The following is a 17,897-nucleotide window of genomic DNA, read 5'->3' on the forward strand; positions in this document are numbered from 1 at the left end:
ATACCTGAAATCAAAAATTAACTTTGATATAAGGATACTTGATATATAAATCAATTTTATATATAAATAATTGCTCATAGACTTACATAATCCATAGCTGAATAATTGAAATATTCAACTCTTGTGTTCCTGACGCAAGCTCACGGACATCTTGGCTATGAAGGTATATTGGGACCTCAGAGCCTCTCCCAAATACATTGGCATCATACTCAACCTCCAAAGGCTTCTCATCAAGGATGTCAGCAAGTAGATGCAATGAAGCAAGAGGATCATCCTCAGATAGAGGAATCCTCTCCTGTGCCTGCGTCTATTGTTACATGAAAAAATAAGATAAGTTTTGACATAAAAAACCTTTAAAATTGAGAAGTGTAAAGAAGAATTTCATACCGAGGGGTCAGAAACTAGTTTAACCAAAAATTTAGGCCAATTGATAAACGACTTAAATGCTTGTTCCACAGAGAAAATCTCTTCTGTGGACAGAGGAACCGAGGCATCTGGTATGATCATTTCATCCACTGAGACCTTCACCTCCTCCTCTAATAGTTGCATACCATGACATACAATCGCTGACCTAAACTCTGTTCCACGAGCTACCAACACCATCTCAGTATCCTCTAAAATGTACAGCAGACATGGACTACCATCGTCCATGTCATCCTCTAGGATGGCTGATGCAGAACAACTTCCTTTCCCGCTTCTCCCTGTCAGAGTAAATGTTAGATTATACAAAAGACAGAAATAATTGCACATAAATGTTTATTAAGTTTACCTGTGGGAGGGGGAGGGATAACATGTTCCTGTATAGGAGATGGCACCGGGCGCATGCCATAGCTCTCAAACTGCTGCTGGAACATGACGTTGAATTCAGCCCTCACCTCGGCCCTGATCTCCTCTCTAAGGTCTTCTNGGACCTTTTTTGTGATCTCTTCTGTCATCCTTTGTGTATCGCTGTATGAATATGAAGGCTGACAAGAAGAGCTCCCAAAATAATCTTTAATTCCTACTCCAGAACCTGCAACACATACACGTCCAGGGTGCTCAGGTCGTCCAATCGCAGCAGCAAGAATATCCTGGCGACCCTCTGGAGTGAATTGGCCTTGGGAGTTCTGCTCAACCAAGGCGTCCTGTAACATTACAAAACACCATTATTCTTTAAATAGTTTAATGTAGTATGTATAATGACAATACTTATTATTTTAGGAACAATGATAACTTACAATTCTTTTAGAAATTTCTCGTGCAGTGTCGGAAGAGTAGGTGCCTGATGGTCGCATACGAGCCAACTTCCATTTCTCATGTCTAGACNGTGGAGAAGGAGGCTGAGGAGGGCTACCACCCTGAGATGGTGGTATAGCATCTGCCTTTTGCTTGAGGATTTTCTCCTCAAGCTTCCTATACCCACCACGAGATAATAGGTGGGGGTTTTTGTTGTGAGCACTTGTTCCTTGTGCTTTGCTTCTAATTGNCTGTCACATACACATTAATTAATTAGTTCATATGATATATATTTGTTAATGAGGAATTATATAATATGAACTATACTAACCTACCATTCCTCTGACATCCGACTCTCTTTAAAAAGCTGCCAAGTATCGTCATCAATGGACTTATATAAACTACATGGACTTTTATGTTTAAGGTGTCCAAAGATGTATCTTGATGTCAACTTGCTTTTAAAGTTTCTGAAATTTTCCGCAACAGTTGACAAACACTTATTTCTAAGTGTTGGGACATTTGGAATGTCAAATGTCAGCTAAAATAAAGATAATAAATTTGTATTAGTACAAAATTATCAATATAAACAAATTTTAATTCAAATGATATTAACTAACTTACCAATATATCGTTCCATATAATGTTCCGATCAACCTCGGACACATGATCAAAAGATGGAATGAGAATGCTAATCTTATCACGTGCCACCACTCCAAGGTATGATCGGAAGTCATCTGCATAATGGCCAGTTGCCACACCCGTGATGACATTCACATTCACTGGAGTTCTTTCACCACTAGTTTTCCTGATCAATAGTTGTTTCATCCTAGTGGGTCCTCTAGTGGATCTGGTAGGGGGAGCCTCATCTCCGGAAGAATGTGGATGATCAGCCATATATCTGTCAAAATAAATAACAACATCAAATATTAATAAAAGACTTATGTAATATCATATAATTTAACAAAACATGTAATAGTAATCATAGAAATGTATAAAAACAAAACTAATGTGATATTAATAAAATACTTATACAGAAATTTAAAATTCATACATAAAGATATGGATTCATCATATGTATATTCCCCCATTCAAACAGTTCACACAAGGACATCTAAACTTCACTTCATTGTCACTTCTCCCCTCATTACGTTGCGCAAATTGTATAAATTCCTCTACACCTCTCTCGTACTCANCACTAATACGTGGTAAATTAATCCAATTTCGATCCATATTCCTAAATTTTACAAAATTACCATTATACAATATTCTATATAAAATTTTCAATTCAATCATACAATCAATTCAGTCATACAATCATACAATCATACAATTAATAATCATACAATCATACAATTAATAATAAGCATTCAAATGATCAATTCTTTATTATTGCTGATAAAAAAATAAAAACTTAAATAAAAGCTAACATACTTTGTCAATTATTTTTAACGACCAAAACCACAACAAATTCGACAAAAATGATCAAAGCCACAATATTTGTTAGCATGCAAAATAAAACGAAAAAATCATGTTGAAAAAAATAAAAAATGATGAAGGGCATCAAATACCTGGAATGGGCACGGTGAGAAGGACGACGCGACAATGGCACAATGTAAAGGTGGTGCGTCGAAAATGGAAGATTGACGATTCTGATCGGTCAAAACTCTTCCCCAACGTCGAAAATGGCAAATGAACCGAACGAATTTGAGTTTAATCGGTGCAAAACGATGGAAAATGAAAGCAAAGGTGATGCGTCGTTGACGGAGAAGAAGGCTGTGTTTTTGAAACTGTTTCACGATGGCAGGGACGACACTGTGCGTGAATTTTGTTTTTTTAACCTTCAGAAGAGAATCTGCCACGGTTCTACACTTAACCGCGACATAAAGAGGCATATGCCGCGGTTCAAAATAATCCATAATGGCAGTTTTGAAATTTTTTTTAACTTATATGCCGCGGTTCAGCGCCCAACCACGGCATATGCTCTGAAATTTTTAATATTTACTCAGATCATGGAATATGTCGCGGTTCTCTGACCAACCGCGGCCTATTCCCCAACGTTCAGAATTCCTCAACTGCCTCCCAATTGCCTTTTGGAGAATGTCAGAGGTAGCAGGGGGAATATGCCGCAGTTCTCTGAGAAACCGCGGCCTATTCCCCCTGCTACCTGCTGACATTCCCCATCAGTCAGGCCCTGCAATAAATTGACAGGGGAATATGTCGCGGTTCTCTGACCAACCGCGGCATATTCCCCTGTCAATTTATTGTAGAGGCTGACTGATGGGGCATGTCAGGAGGTTAGAGGGGAATATGTCGCGGTTCTCTGACCAACCGCGGCATATTCCCCTATTATTAAATTTTTTTTCCTGACTTGGCGTCAAAGTGGTTGGTTGACTGGGTATATGTCGCGGTTAAGTGGGAAACCGCGGCATATAAGTTCAATTTATTTACAAAATTGCCACCGCACAACATTATACAGCGGTTTATGGTGAACCGTGACATAATATGCACTGTATAATTTTTTTTTACTAGTGTGAGACTTGTATCTAAAGTTGGTTATACCATAAAAAAAAAATTCATGATAAATAAAATAATCATCCTAAAATAATAATGGAACATGACCAGACATATTCAGTCATATTTCGTGCACCATTATGATCTTAATCATAATTGCTAATTTCAGTCATCCATTCCCAAAAACATAGTCAAAAGACAAATTTCTTGAAAGTGCAAAACATCATTATAAGGTAATCATACAAAACAATACATTTGGCTCCTAAAAGTTTTATGGTGTTACCATAGCATAAATGGTTTTACAAATTAACCTTTAGTAACACTCGAATCTTTATATTTCATGCTTTTCGGGGGTAATGATTGCATATGGGAAAGGAGACAAACCAATTGGAACAAAGCCTTGCATAGCTGTGATTGAGAATTATATATATATATATATATATATATATATATATATATATATATATATATATATATATATATATATGTTTGGCCTATGAGAAAGAAAAAAAAGCATATTATTTTACACCATCTTTATGATGGAATGAATCCATCAATATTCCATTCGTTTCCTCTTTTTCACTCTATTTCTAGAAGTTCACCATATTTCATTCATTCATTATTTTCGGCTTTTACAACAGATTGAAAAATATATTTTGATATACATAATTTTTTATATTTATTTGATATTTTTTTTTATTTTTGATTTTTTTTAAAAAAAATTATAAAATTCTACCTTTTTAAAGTTATTTTATTCTTATTAAGCATGTGAAATGAATGTGAATGTGGGTTATTCTATTATTGTTTCAATATATTAGGTGTCACTTTTGACTTACAGCCTCTACTTACGATCACAACTATTTACTCTTTATTTTATGACACGCTTGAATGGCTTGCTTCTCTGCAACCTTTTTTAGTTCCTTTTCATTGCAACAAAAGACTATAGATTAAGCCAATAATAACTTGCACATAATTAATAAATGATTAAGTTACAACAGTAGAAGTTAATTCTAAATATTCTTTCATGGATTGAAATCGTGGAGAGGCTCTCCACCATGGGAATGGCAGTTAACTGCTAACTTACGTGATCTCAGTCACGCATCTGCCAAGCTCAACTGCAGTCAATACTGGACTGACTTCATGGGGACATCATTTCAAGGTTGTATTGGAATTATCGAACGGATTCGTTAACTGACTTTGACATTGAAAAACTTTTTCCGAACTTAAACGAAGGAAGACGGAAAGAACAGTCAGTAGAAAAAAGAAATTGTGAAGAGATTAGGTGGCTCGACCTCACCGGAACAAAACTCCAAATGTCTCTCACGTTCACTCCCTCTTTTCTTGCTATGTTTTTTTATAAGCATAATGTCCCTCCATGGCAGCTGCAAATTGCGTTGGCCACTAGGAAAAAATATGGTCGGCTCTTAAGGTCAAAAAGTTGTTCCATGTCTCCCATAGTGCTATGCCATGATGATAGCTTTGTCCTATAGTGTGCACTTAGAAAACTAGTGTTTTGTCTACACAGGAATATGTTTGAAAGTGGATTGTCCCACAAGTAAGCCAAATGACTCATAAATATGAACCAAGATATGTATCAAGTATTTCAGAGTCACGGTTTAGCCACATTTCATGTGCAGAATGGAATTGCTCACACATTTTAAATATTCATATTTTGTTTATCATATGTGTAGAAAGAATGATACAATTAAACATGCAAAGAAAAAAGTAAGCTACAACTCATCTGCACCAATGCCTGAAGTTATCACCCAACTTATCTGCATTGCAATTGGTCAGATAACATTTATTTTGCTAATTTAGCAATAGGATTATGTGGATAATATTTCAGTCTATTTAACACGGTAATAAAAAGAGGTAGTGCTGCTCTGTTTTGTAAGAATATGCAAGTTTCATCATATCTGACAAAAGAAGAGTTCAATGATGTTAACAGTCTTGCACTAGATAAACATGCTCCTCAATAACTTGCCACCAGTTTCAACTCTTACTCATTTTTTTCAAGCAGTAATAAGTAATAAATAAGTAATAAATAAGTATCTTTTATCTTCCATCACTTAACATTGTGGCATCCATTATTTTTCGACCTACTACCATTTGCCATCCACAAACAATGATATTTTAACAACTTTTTCTTAATAACTTTTTGACAATAGGATATGTGTCACCATTTTATTAGTATGTTTGAATTTATTCTAAAAAAATATTTGAAACGGACCAATCACAAACTGTCACGTATGTGTTATAAAAAAGTTGTCAAAAAAAAGTTGTTAAAAAGACTTTTTTCTTTTTTCTATAGTACTGGGCATCTACCATTGTCGTTGTATGGTGCCATCTACCATCTTCCATTGCCTACCATTATAGACAATAACAGTAAAGGACGCATAAACCATAACATTCCCCCACCAATAAACCAGTGTTCCCATAAAAATAAATAAATAAATGTTAGGGACGGATTTTGTTAAAATTTTTAAAATTAATAAAAGAAATGTAACAAATTATTCAGAATTTCAAAAATCGTCTTAAAATAACCTTTAAAATGTATTATTTTTATAGTGTATGAAATAAACAAAAACTATAAAAAAAATTACATTTACCGAAACTTAAATTAAGAACTTTAGCGTGTAAGTGTGCATGAATTCCAAAACGCATAAAACAGTTGCAGAAAATTTATAGTTGGTAATGAAATATGACTTGCAAACAGTAATAATAATATTAATCAAACCACACTATAAATAGTTCCAGCCCAAGCTCACCTGCATAAAAATTAATAAATAAAATCCAACATATGTAAAACATTTTTATTCACGTCACCGTGCAAAGGTAAAATCATGCACGTGTTTTCTGTTTGAAGGCTTTCCACGCGCTGTCTCGTACCAATAGAGACGTTGAAATGCATATCTTCCATGTATTTCGAATGCAGCTTTAACTATCATACAAGGAAAAAGTCACTTTTAACAATTTTTTTTTATAATTATTTGATAACGTATATGTAGTTGTGAATGATTATCTGTTTCAAATATGATACAAGTTCTATTATAAAAGAAATTGTTAAAAAAAATTGTGAAAATATTTTCAATCCTATAAATACGCAACAAGGTTTGCTTACGAATCATTCACTTTTTCTCTCAAAGTACTTCACCATAGCCAAGCTAAAGATAAGCCTTAGACAAAGTACTTCAACTTTCTTCCTTTTCCAGTTACAAAGCTTTTCCAAACCATGGGTCAAACCATATTTCTTCTGTTGTCAAATCTTCGAAGCTTTTGGCCTTCTTTGGTTGTGATAATCACCTGCTTCACCATTATGATCAAAACCCTAAGCTCTAACTTCATTCAGACTTATTCTAAGCAACAGAAGCCAAAGCTCCCTCCTGGACCCAAACCATGGCCTATAGTTGGCAACCTTCCTGAAATGCTTGCAAGCAAACCTGCTTATAAGTGGATACATAATCTCATGAAACAAATGAACACTGATATTGCTTGTATCCGCTTAGGAAATGCCTATGTCATCCCAGTCACTTCTCCCACCATTGCTACCGAGTTCTTGAGAAAACAAGATGCTACTTTTGCATCAAGATCACTCAACATGGCCAGTGATCTCATTACTAGTGGATATTCAACAACAATTTTTGTGCCCTTTGGTGACCAATGGAAGAAAATGAAGAAAATCATAACCCACGATTTGCTTTCTCCACACAAGCACCTATGGCTTCACGACAAAAGGATGGAAGAGGCTGACAACCTTATGTTCTACGTCTACAACAAGTGCAAAATGGGGAATGATGGTGTTTCTGGCCTTGTCAATGTTAGGAGTGCTGCAAGGCATTATTGTGGAAACCTTATCAGAAAAATTACTTTTAATGTAAGGTATTTTGGGGATGGTAGAGAGGATGGAGGGCCCGGCTTTGAAGAAGTAGAACATGTTGATTCCATCTTTGATTTGCTCAACTACGTTTATTCCTTTTCTGTTTCTGATTATATGCCATGCTTGAGGGGACTTGATTTGGATGGCCATAAGAAGAAAGTGAAGGAAGCTTTGAGGAACATTAAGAAGTATCATGACCCCATCGTTCACCAGAGAATCAAACAATGGAATGATGGTTTAAAGGTTGATGCAGAGGATTGGCTTGATGTTCTCATCTCACTCAAAGATGCCAACAATAATCCATCGTTAACATTCGAAGAGATCAGTGCACAAATCGTAGTAATATATACTTCACTTCTCTCTTATTTTGTTTTTCCTTACTTTTATACAATAGTTTCTTATTTGACTTCATATCATGCATTTTGAAAAGATGAAATTCGATATCAATACTCAAACTCAAAATCGAACTGTTTTTTGTAGGAATTGATGCTTGCAACAGTGGACAATCCATCCAATGCATTTGAATGGGCACTTGCTGAGATGATTAACCAGCCTGAGTTACTGCGTCGAGCTGTTGAAGAATTGGACAGTGTGGTTGGAAAAGACAGGCTGGTCCAAGAATCAGACATACCTAAGCTCAACTATGTGAAGGCATGTGCCAAAGAAGCTTTTCGTCTTCATCCCATTGCACCTTTCATTCCTCCCCATGTCTCTATGAGTGACACTGTTGTGGGGAATTACTTCATCCCTAAGGGTAGCCACGTATTGCTAAGCAGACAAGAACTTGGAAGAAATCCAAAAGTGTGGGATGAACCCTACAAGTTCAGACCTGAACGCCACCTGAAGAGTGATGCAGATGATGTGGTTTTGACTGAACCAAATCTGAAGTTCATATCATTCAGCACAGGAAGACGAGGTTGTCCTGGAGTGATGTTAGGAACGACAATGACAGTGATGCTATTTGCTAGATTGCTCCATGGCTTCACTTGGACTGCACCACCCGATGTTCCAACAATCAACCTTTCTGAGTCAGACGATGATATCCTTCTTGCACAACCACTTCTTGCAATTGCTCAGCCAAGATTACCACAAAAGCTATACCAACTCTAAATTATGTTAAAGATACGTCAAATAATCTATATTATACAATCAAAATATTAATTATAATTTAGACATATTATAATTTGTGTAATTCTTATTCTTTTAAGAGATGAAGAATTATAAGATCCTTTTATTTATATATATATATATATATATATATATATATATATATATATATATATAAAATAATATATCAGAATTATTTTTTAAACATTTTTATATGGTATAAAAAAAATATCGACATCCTCTACAATACAGAAATTGTTGTTTTTTTTTCTCATTTAATATTTCTTATGACTCATTCCATTAAAAATCAATCGGAGAAACATCATTCTGAGACTTCCATTGCTTCCAAGAATCATACTTCTAATGTTGTCGGCAAGTCAGGTATATCTAACTCTGCTCTTAACCTTTCTGTTATTACTAGGGGTAGTGATTAGATAATTGTTTCAGGTGCTACTAATAATATAACTTATGATCCTTATAAATTTTCTAATTTTTCTCCTAATTGTTCTAAACCTGTTATTGTTAATGTCAATTGGGTCTCATCTCCTATAGAAGGTTTAGGTATTATATCCCTCTCACCTTCATTATCAATTCCTGGATTTTTTTTTGTTCCTACATTGAACTGTAATTTTATACGTCAGCAAGTTAACCAAATCACATTCTTGTATTGTCTCGTTTTACCCAACCCATTGTCTTTCTCAGAACATTCATTCCAAGGAGAAGATTGCCAATGATAAAGAAAGTGAATGACTGTGCTATCTTGAAAATGTCTCACAACCAACCCATAAAGGAGTGTTTGCTTGTCTTACGAATGAACACATACAAGATAAAGACAAAAAGGAAATTTGGTTATGGCACAGACGTTTGGGACATCCCTCTATTGGTTATCTAAAAAAATTATTCCGATCATTATTTCATTAATGCAATATTTTTTATTTTCTTTGTGAAACTTGTGTTATTGCAAAACATCATCGTGTTGTGTTTCCTTTAGACAATAAAAAAATCTAATTTTCCTTTTTCATTAATTCACATAGATGTTTGGGGTCCTGCCCCACAATCTACATATGATGGAAAAAGTGGTTTATTAGTTTTGTTGTTGACCTAGGTGTATTTGCTTAAACATAAAAGTGACGTACGTGATGGGTTCGTTCCTTCCATATGACCGTTACACAATTTAACACATCTATTAAGGTCATTCGATCAAATAATGGACGAGAATATTTTTAGATTGAATTAATAGAATTCATGAACTCTAAATGCATCTTGTATCAAACTACATGTCCTTATTCACCATAACAAAATGGAGTTGCTGAAAGGAAAATTAGACATATATTACAGGTGACAAGATCACTTTTGATAGATGGTAATGTCCCGTCTCATTTATAGGGTTAGGTTGTGAGCTTTTCAATTTATTTAATTAGTCGAACCCCTTCTAATGTGCTTAACTTTCGAAGGCCTTTAGACGTGTTGTTTGATCATTGTATTCTTCCTTCCAGAAATTTGAACGTGGCTTCCTAACTAGGAGAACTGGGCTCCCTAGGATCACTTGGACTTTGTTTTTGAGTGATTTTTTCAATTATTTTCCTTGGATGAGTGAGGTTCCTTACCATTGGTGGTGTTTAGTCCTTGTTGGATGTGTGAGTTTCCTCATCATTGGTGGTGTTTAGTGCATCAAAAGACACCTTAGTTCATTCAATATTGGAGGTCAAAGCCTAGATAGGTGTTTTGAACAAAGGTGGGTAAAAATCATAAGCATTGGTGCACGAGTTATGCTTTAAACAACCTCATTGATGAGGAAACTCACTTATCTAAGGAAACAAAATTTGAAAAAATCACTGAAAAACAAAGTTCAAGCAACCCTGAGGAGCCCAGTTCTCCTTATTGAGAGTCATGTTCAACTTTATGTACAACTCTCCAAAATGCCTCTAGTAATCGATTACAAGGTTCTGATAGTCGATTATCAGAGGCATTTTGGATAGTTGTATAGAAAGGTGAATGTGGCTCCCCAGCCAAGATATTGTCTCCCCAAGGTTGCCTGAACTTTGTTTTGGAGTGATTTTTTCAACTTTTTTGCTTGGATGAGTAAGTGTCCATTGATGGTGTTTAGTGTATCAAAAGACACCTTAGTTCATTCAAATGTGGAAGCCAATGCCCATATAGATCATTTAGTTCAATTAACTCATTACGTTATAATTCATTCATTCCTATCGAAGAATTTAACATAATAGATAAGAAATCAAAAAACATAATTCATTCAATAGTAAAAAACATTACAATATTAAAAAAGCATTATAATGATTAAAAAATATTTCAGTAATTAATAAAAAACATTATAAAATAAGAAAAACAATACTATCAAATTTACGTATATAATCCATATATTTGTTCCTTTGTGTCTTATTTGAGCTTCGATTTGTCTATCTAGATTTTCTATTTGAGTGTCAATATTGTCAAATTTGTTCTCTTCAAACATATAAATGTCGTTGATAACTTGTGTCAGCATTACAGAGCAACTCCCTTACAAAAGGAGAGACGCTCAGCAGACATCACACATTCCAAATTCATCCTCTCTTTTGTAAACCTATTTTTCATATTTACACACACCACTTTAAAAAATTAACAAAAGATAATAAACTTTATTACAGTGGTGAAGAAACAAGAGAAAAGAGCAAGAAATGAAGACGAGCGAAAAGAGAAAAAAAAAAAAACTTTCAAATTTTGAGAAGTAAAAGATAAACAGCTTGTTTGAAATGTTATTTTCTTTCAAAAACACCTTCCAATGATATTTCAGTTTTTAATATTTTTTTTCACAACAGATCAGTTAAAAACTGTCACCTAACATTGTAAAAAAAAAAAATTCATATGAATTGTTGAAGAACATTTTATAAGAGAAATAGCTGAAATAAAGTGAGACCCACGACGATTATAATTCAAACGTAGGGAAAATAACTGGTGATGTTATGTATAACAGCGAGATGATGAAATATATAGATGACGAGATATATATATATATATATATATATATATATATATATATATATATATATATATATAACCTTTAGGACTTGACATGTCAGCATATATAGACTTTGCCTCCATAAAATCTTTCCGCTTTTTCCTTTAAATGCACAAAGCCTCCATTGTATTAGTTGATTCACAAGAGGTATTTGCAACGCTAATACAATTATTAACATGCTTTTGCAAAAATTAATAATATTTTAAAACACAACATTTTTTAACATTAATTTTATACTTTTTTTTATTATTATTTTTCCTTTTATTTAGTATATAATATGATCGTATAATCAATCAGAAAAAGATTAGATACATATGTTTATTTGGAATCTTAGAAAAATAGACTGGTTAGTCGAACAATTGGGTTAAATCAAGATTAATTTTACGTTAAAGTTAAATAAAATTATTATCAATTACACCTTAATTACATTCATGTTAATTAGAAACTCATTTAAAAATCTATAAATATATGAGATATTGTGATAAGTTGGTTACATTTATTAAACATTTATTATTAATCATGTGTGAATATTAGAGCTGTCAAAATGAGTTACAATCTGCGGGTCAACCCAGTCCACCACCGGTTCGGATCGGGTTAGGTTAGAAAAAATACATTTTTTTATGCGGGTCAATTTTCAACTCAACTCATTTAAACCTGACTCATCCGAGTTGAACCAGTGGTGAGTCAGATATGCCAACCAACAAAGGATGACAAAAGAATATGCGCTCGCGGGTATCCGTGGATAAAATATGCGACGGATAGTTGTTACCCGTGAATATTTATTACCCGAAACCTGCGGATAGCGGGTATTTTAATACCTGCGTATAAACGGGTCGGGTTCGGGTATTATACTATCTGTATATCTACTACCCATAAAAATAATAATAAAAATTTAATTTTTTATTTTATTAAGTTAAATTTAATTAAAATTAGGCTTAATTACCTTTTTAGTCTCCAAGTTGGGGGCTGAATTTCTGTTTGGTACTCGCTTTTAAAAATGATGTTAATTTTGCTGTTAGTAGGTTCGTTCCCTTAAGTAGGTAGAAACGGAGTTAACTGACTGTAATTTTCTTCTCTCTCTTCTGCATTTCCTGACACTTTTTTCTCTCTTCCTATTTCTCTCACCATTTAATGTTTCCCTTTTGTTGGATTCTCTCTCCACTTGAATAGCCATTTAACCAATCTAAAAATTTCCTCTGCACCTTTATTTTCTTGTTCCAAATCTTCATTATTTGTTTAATTTTTTTTTAACAATACGCACACCTATATATCCAAGAAAATAATAACCCATCCAACATTCTTTTCCCTTCTACTATTCTAAGTTTTTTAATCACCCATACACCACCAAATAGTATCCAATGTCCACACCTCTAAACCCTTAATCCTTATACTAGAAACAACCCTAACTCTCATCCATTTTCCTTCTCTCCTGTATACAACCAAGAAGCATAATACCTCTCATGCAACCACCCTATACTCTCATTGCTCACAGACCACTCCTCCCATCCCCTCCAAACTCTCTTCCCTTATATTCTCTCTTTTTCACGTAGATATAGTATCAAAATTCTCCTTCCTAGTAAATACTCACGTGCACAATCACTTCTCTCTCCCCCCTTTTTTTCTTTTCAGAAAAGACCAAACCCCTACACTCCCTTAATTCTTGGTATCTGTTATTTCCTCTTAGCTCTTCTCTCTTCTCCTTATTTATATCACCCTCTTCCACAATTCTTCCATCTCCCCAATAACCCAAGACTAGGGAAACTATCCCACCTCCCTTTACACCATTGTCTCCACGCCTAAACTACATCCATTCTTCATAAACCCATCTCACTCATCACACTACAAGAGCATGTGACCACCGCCATGTAAAACCTTCTCCCTTCTCGCCATTCTTTTCTCATAGAACACTTCTTCTTCTACCCAGCCCTCTCTCATTATTCACAAAACCCTCTTCCCAACCAATTATATCACTTCCTTCACATTTTACAAACAAACACAGATTCTTTGCTCTCTTGCACAATAATTGTTGAAATGCTTTTTAGTTGCATTAAAGCTCACTCAACAAACCTAAATTCCCCACTAATGTAGTATGGGGGCAACCTAGGGTCTAATCCAAGGACTTGGTTCTTGTTAAGATAGAATTGTAGAATTAAGCCTATTTATTTAATAAAACTAAAACTAGGTGGGGAAAATGAAAATTAAATGGAATCTGAAAAAGAAAAGAACTAAATGCTAATGCAAATGAAAGATTCTAATTAGTTCTAAATGGATGTATGTAATGCAAAGGTATGAATCTGAAACAATATTAGAATAACATCTACAATATTATGTAACTATATAAAAGAAACTCAACTAAAGAAAATTACTACTACTCGTGCAAATCAATAACAAAATCCAAATCTAAATCTATGAATTACTAAAATAAGAGAAAGAAACAAAAGATGGAAAACTGGAAATGAATGCAAACAAAACATAAATGCTACATGCACACTATCTATATACATGATCGGGAAAACAAAAGAACTTAATTTAACAAATCTAAAATTTCATATAACAGAACCAAATCGCAAGGAAACAAGGAATATCAACACCTAAGATTTACTCAATGGAAATACTAAAAATTCAAATGACAAACTAAAGATATGAGGTGAAAGCGAAATTCAGAACCTATCTACAATATACAACCCAAATGAAAATATCATATACTACGTTCAACAAGAACAAGCAAAATTCAATGAACATATCAAATCAAAACTTAAAGCTCAGAACAGTAAATCAATTTGAACAAAATAGATGCGAGAAACATAAAGGAAAGAGAATCCAAAAGTAACAGTGCTGGAAAATCTAAAATGGCATAAGCAAGACACGTAACATGAAACTGAATTGAGAAATTGGAAAGAACAACTTTTATTAAGAAAAGGACATCAAAAGTACAGATACCAGAAATCCTAGAGAGCTCAAAGTCTGTCACCCATTGATCATCCCCAAGAATTCCAGTGAAGCAAAGAACGTATCTACCTCTAAGAAAGCAGTAAAAGCTAACTACAAACAGAGAATTGGAAACTCAAAGAAAACTGTAAAGCAAGGTATAGAGCGGTGTCTTTCACCCACCACTTGTAATCTTCTTATTACAAAATTCCCTTTTTATAGGGAAAAATCCAAAACAGAAAAGAAAAAGAAAAAGGGAAAGGGGGAAGAATCACCAACAGTCTTTGGAAGCTTCTCGAGTATCTTCAACTAACTTCTGCTCTTCAATCGTCGATTCAGCACGTGCTTCTCTTCTGATTCGCTTCCGATTAGCTTCTTGGGCTTTCTTCCTCTGGACCGAGAAACCTTTATTCAGCTTCCTTTCTTGATCTATAGAACTCACGTCTGGTTCGCTGTTCTTCTCTTTGTTGGAACCCTAGCTCGTGAAGAATTGGGGGAAACTCAAATGATCCTATCTCTGCACAATGTGATGTAAACTAAGAGACCCACTTCAGCTTTTGCCTTCTACGCACCGTTTCACTAATTGTAACAAAAGGGCTTAAGCTCTTCTTTATTCAATGGCCCAATTGTTTCTGCAGTGGTGGCCCAATATATTTTCTTCTTCAAATCTGACCGAGAACCCCCAAAAGCAAGTGTCTTCTGCCAGCTCCCTCAAAATGCGCACTATGATTCATTTGTGCAGCCCATTCTTCCAAATCAGTGCCGGCCCAGATTGCTTGGCCCATTTTTCCAAGAGCTAATCCTGTAAAAGGAATGAAAATGAAGAATTATACAACAAAAAAGAAAGAATAAAATTCTATAACAAAAAAAGAAATTCTTATTTTTATTTTTTTATTTTTTTTATTTTTTCTAAAAAGTAAAATAACCTATTTATTTAAAAATCTATTTTATTTAACTACAAAGACAAAATTAACACTATTTTTATAAAAACCTATTTTAATCCTATAAAATGCTAAACTAACCTAATTCTAGAAAATTAGAAACTAAACTATTCTAAAAGAACAATATTAACATAGAAAAATAGGGAAATTTAGACACTTAACAGTAATCTAGCCACGTAAAATAAGCTACCCATGCAGTATTTGGCTTCAACTTTTTCCTGCGGCTATTCCGTGTAGGTCTTATGAGTTCGACCTCAAAAAAAAAAAATAACAGATTTTAAACGCTTACTTTTTACCCTAGATACAGCCCAAGGCCCACTCTTCCTTATTGCCAAAAAGATCTAAAGATATTCTTGTTATCTCCATATATTCCATGTGTGAGAATTACAAATTCTCAATCGATCCTCTCTTCCTATTGGTCCAAAATTAACCACTAGACACCCAAGACTGCAAAAAGAAATGAAAACACAACCACTTATCTCGCTCTTTCTACGCCCACTGGAATTGAAAAGAGGTTTTGTTCTCTTCATTCCACGCTGCAATGCATACATCTGGGAGGTATAAGGGTTTTGGTATAAGAATACCCTCTTTCTAATACATTTTTAATGGTTATATTAGTGCCATTAAAAAGGGGGTATAAGGGTTTTGGTAGAAACTTCCTGTACGTGAAAAGTTATGAAAAAAATTGTTTAAAGAATCAATTACTCAGTGGGATAACCTACTCCACTATGACTCAAAGAGACACTGATTAATTAGAACAACTTTGTCACAATGGAAAGGCTAATTAACATGACTGGTTGACTTCCACGTGTCGCAGATTTATCGAGTTTACTTTAGGGGAAGTTTTTGATCAACTTCTCAACCATATATATATATATATCGGAAAGACAATCCACGACATTCGTTATGTTCCCTCCCGATGTTTGGTTTTGTCCTTGGGACCCTCCACATGTAAGCAAAAAACATTACAACATGTGCAAATGCCTGCGCTTTAATCATACACATTTCATGTTCCAATCAAGGGAGCCGATGCACATGATAAGGGTGTGCAGAGTAGAAGGAGGGTGTTGCGGTGGTGGTAATGTGACCGGGGGGAGGGGGGTTGGCTTGGCAGCAGGAGGAGTTGATGAAGAAACGTTGAGGATGGGTGCGTTGAAGAAGTGTAGATAATGGTGGAAGAAAGAGAAAAATGTGGAGATAGTTAATGGTGAGAGAAATAGGAAGAGAGAGAAAAAAGTGTCAGGAAGTGCAGAAGAGAGAGAAGTAAAGTACAGTCAAGTTAACGTCGTTTCTACCTATTTAACGGAAGGGACCTAATAACAGCAAAATTAATAATCTAGGAACCAAATAACATCATTTTTAAAAGCGGGTACAAAATAGAAATCCAGCCCCCAACTTGGGGACTAAAAGGGTAATTAAGCCTTAAAATTAACATTAATTTATATTTTACAAGGTTAAATTTAATTAAAATTGTACTATATGAAGTATACCGATCGAAATTAATTGTCATTTATAGACAATTAACAGGTATTAATAGGTTAGATTGCCTTACTCTTTACAAAATATACGGTATTGATGATTGATTATTGGGTTTGATTGCCTAAAAATATACAACATTAATGGTTAATATACCGTAGGCCCTATAAATATACAATTAAGGTATAGGTACAATCATCCTCTTCTATCCTAATAAAATATAGACCTCTTTATGAAACATATCTTGAGCATCAAAGTGTCTTCTGCATGTCAACAACCCATCGGAATGGATGACATTCTCGGAAAGGATTGAAGATCAAAAGAGAACAAAGCAAAGAAGGATGACTGACCCTCGGACCAACTAAACCGAAATAAAAATTAAATTTTAATTTATATTTAATTTAATTTATATTATATTTTATATATTTTTTTTTAATTCTATTTAAATTTTATTTTAATAATTTATAAAAATATATTTTTTTAAATATTTGCGGGTATCCGTGGGTATATGCAGGTTTTAAAATATCTACGGATATTTTTTAAGCGGGTATCTGTGCGGGTAGCGGGTGAATTTTTTTTTTTGTCGGGTCGGGTTGCGGGTAGGCACTATTCGTGCCTGACCCTGTTGTCATCCCTACCACCAACCCACTTAATTTTATTTTTATTAATTTATTATTTTATAATTTTATCATCCAGCTCATTATATGTAAATTGTATTGTATTTTTTTTATTATTTTGAATTGTCTTGTGTTTAACATCATTTTGGGAGTGAAACTTATTTAGATTTGAATTACAAAATGTTTGTAATTTTTTTTTTATTCTAAAA

General features: G+C 34.1%; 1 protein-coding gene across 1 annotated transcript; it reads left to right on the plus strand.

The window, feature by feature from the left end:
* Positions 1-6,894: 6,894 nt before the first annotated feature.
* Positions 6,895-8,741, plus strand: LOC106775278 (isoleucine N-monooxygenase 2). Its single transcript, XM_014662383.2, has 2 exons — positions 6,895-7,942; positions 8,084-8,741. The coding sequence occupies exons 1-2, from the start codon at positions 6,959-6,961 to the stop codon at positions 8,711-8,713; spliced, it is 1,614 nt and encodes a 537-aa protein (XP_014517869.1). The 5' UTR covers positions 6,895-6,958; the 3' UTR covers positions 8,714-8,741.
* The last annotated feature ends 9,156 nt before the right edge of the window (positions 8,742-17,897 follow it).

Source organism: Vigna radiata, chromosome 10 (genome assembly GCF_000741045.1).
Source record: "Vigna radiata var. radiata cultivar VC1973A chromosome 10, Vradiata_ver6, whole genome shotgun sequence".
Lineage (NCBI taxonomy): Eukaryota > Viridiplantae > Streptophyta > Magnoliopsida > Fabales > Fabaceae > Vigna > Vigna radiata.

Bases quoted from the DNA above. Each gene is read 5' to 3' on its own strand.
- LOC106775278 (XM_014662383.2), top strand. From the start codon at position 6,959: ATGGGTCAAACCATATTTCTTCTGTTGTCAAATCTTCGAAGCTTTTGG. The intron at 7,943-8,083 runs GTAATATATACT...TGTTTTTTGTAG, and splicing joins AGATCAGTGCACAAATCGTA to GAATTGATGCTTGCAACAGT.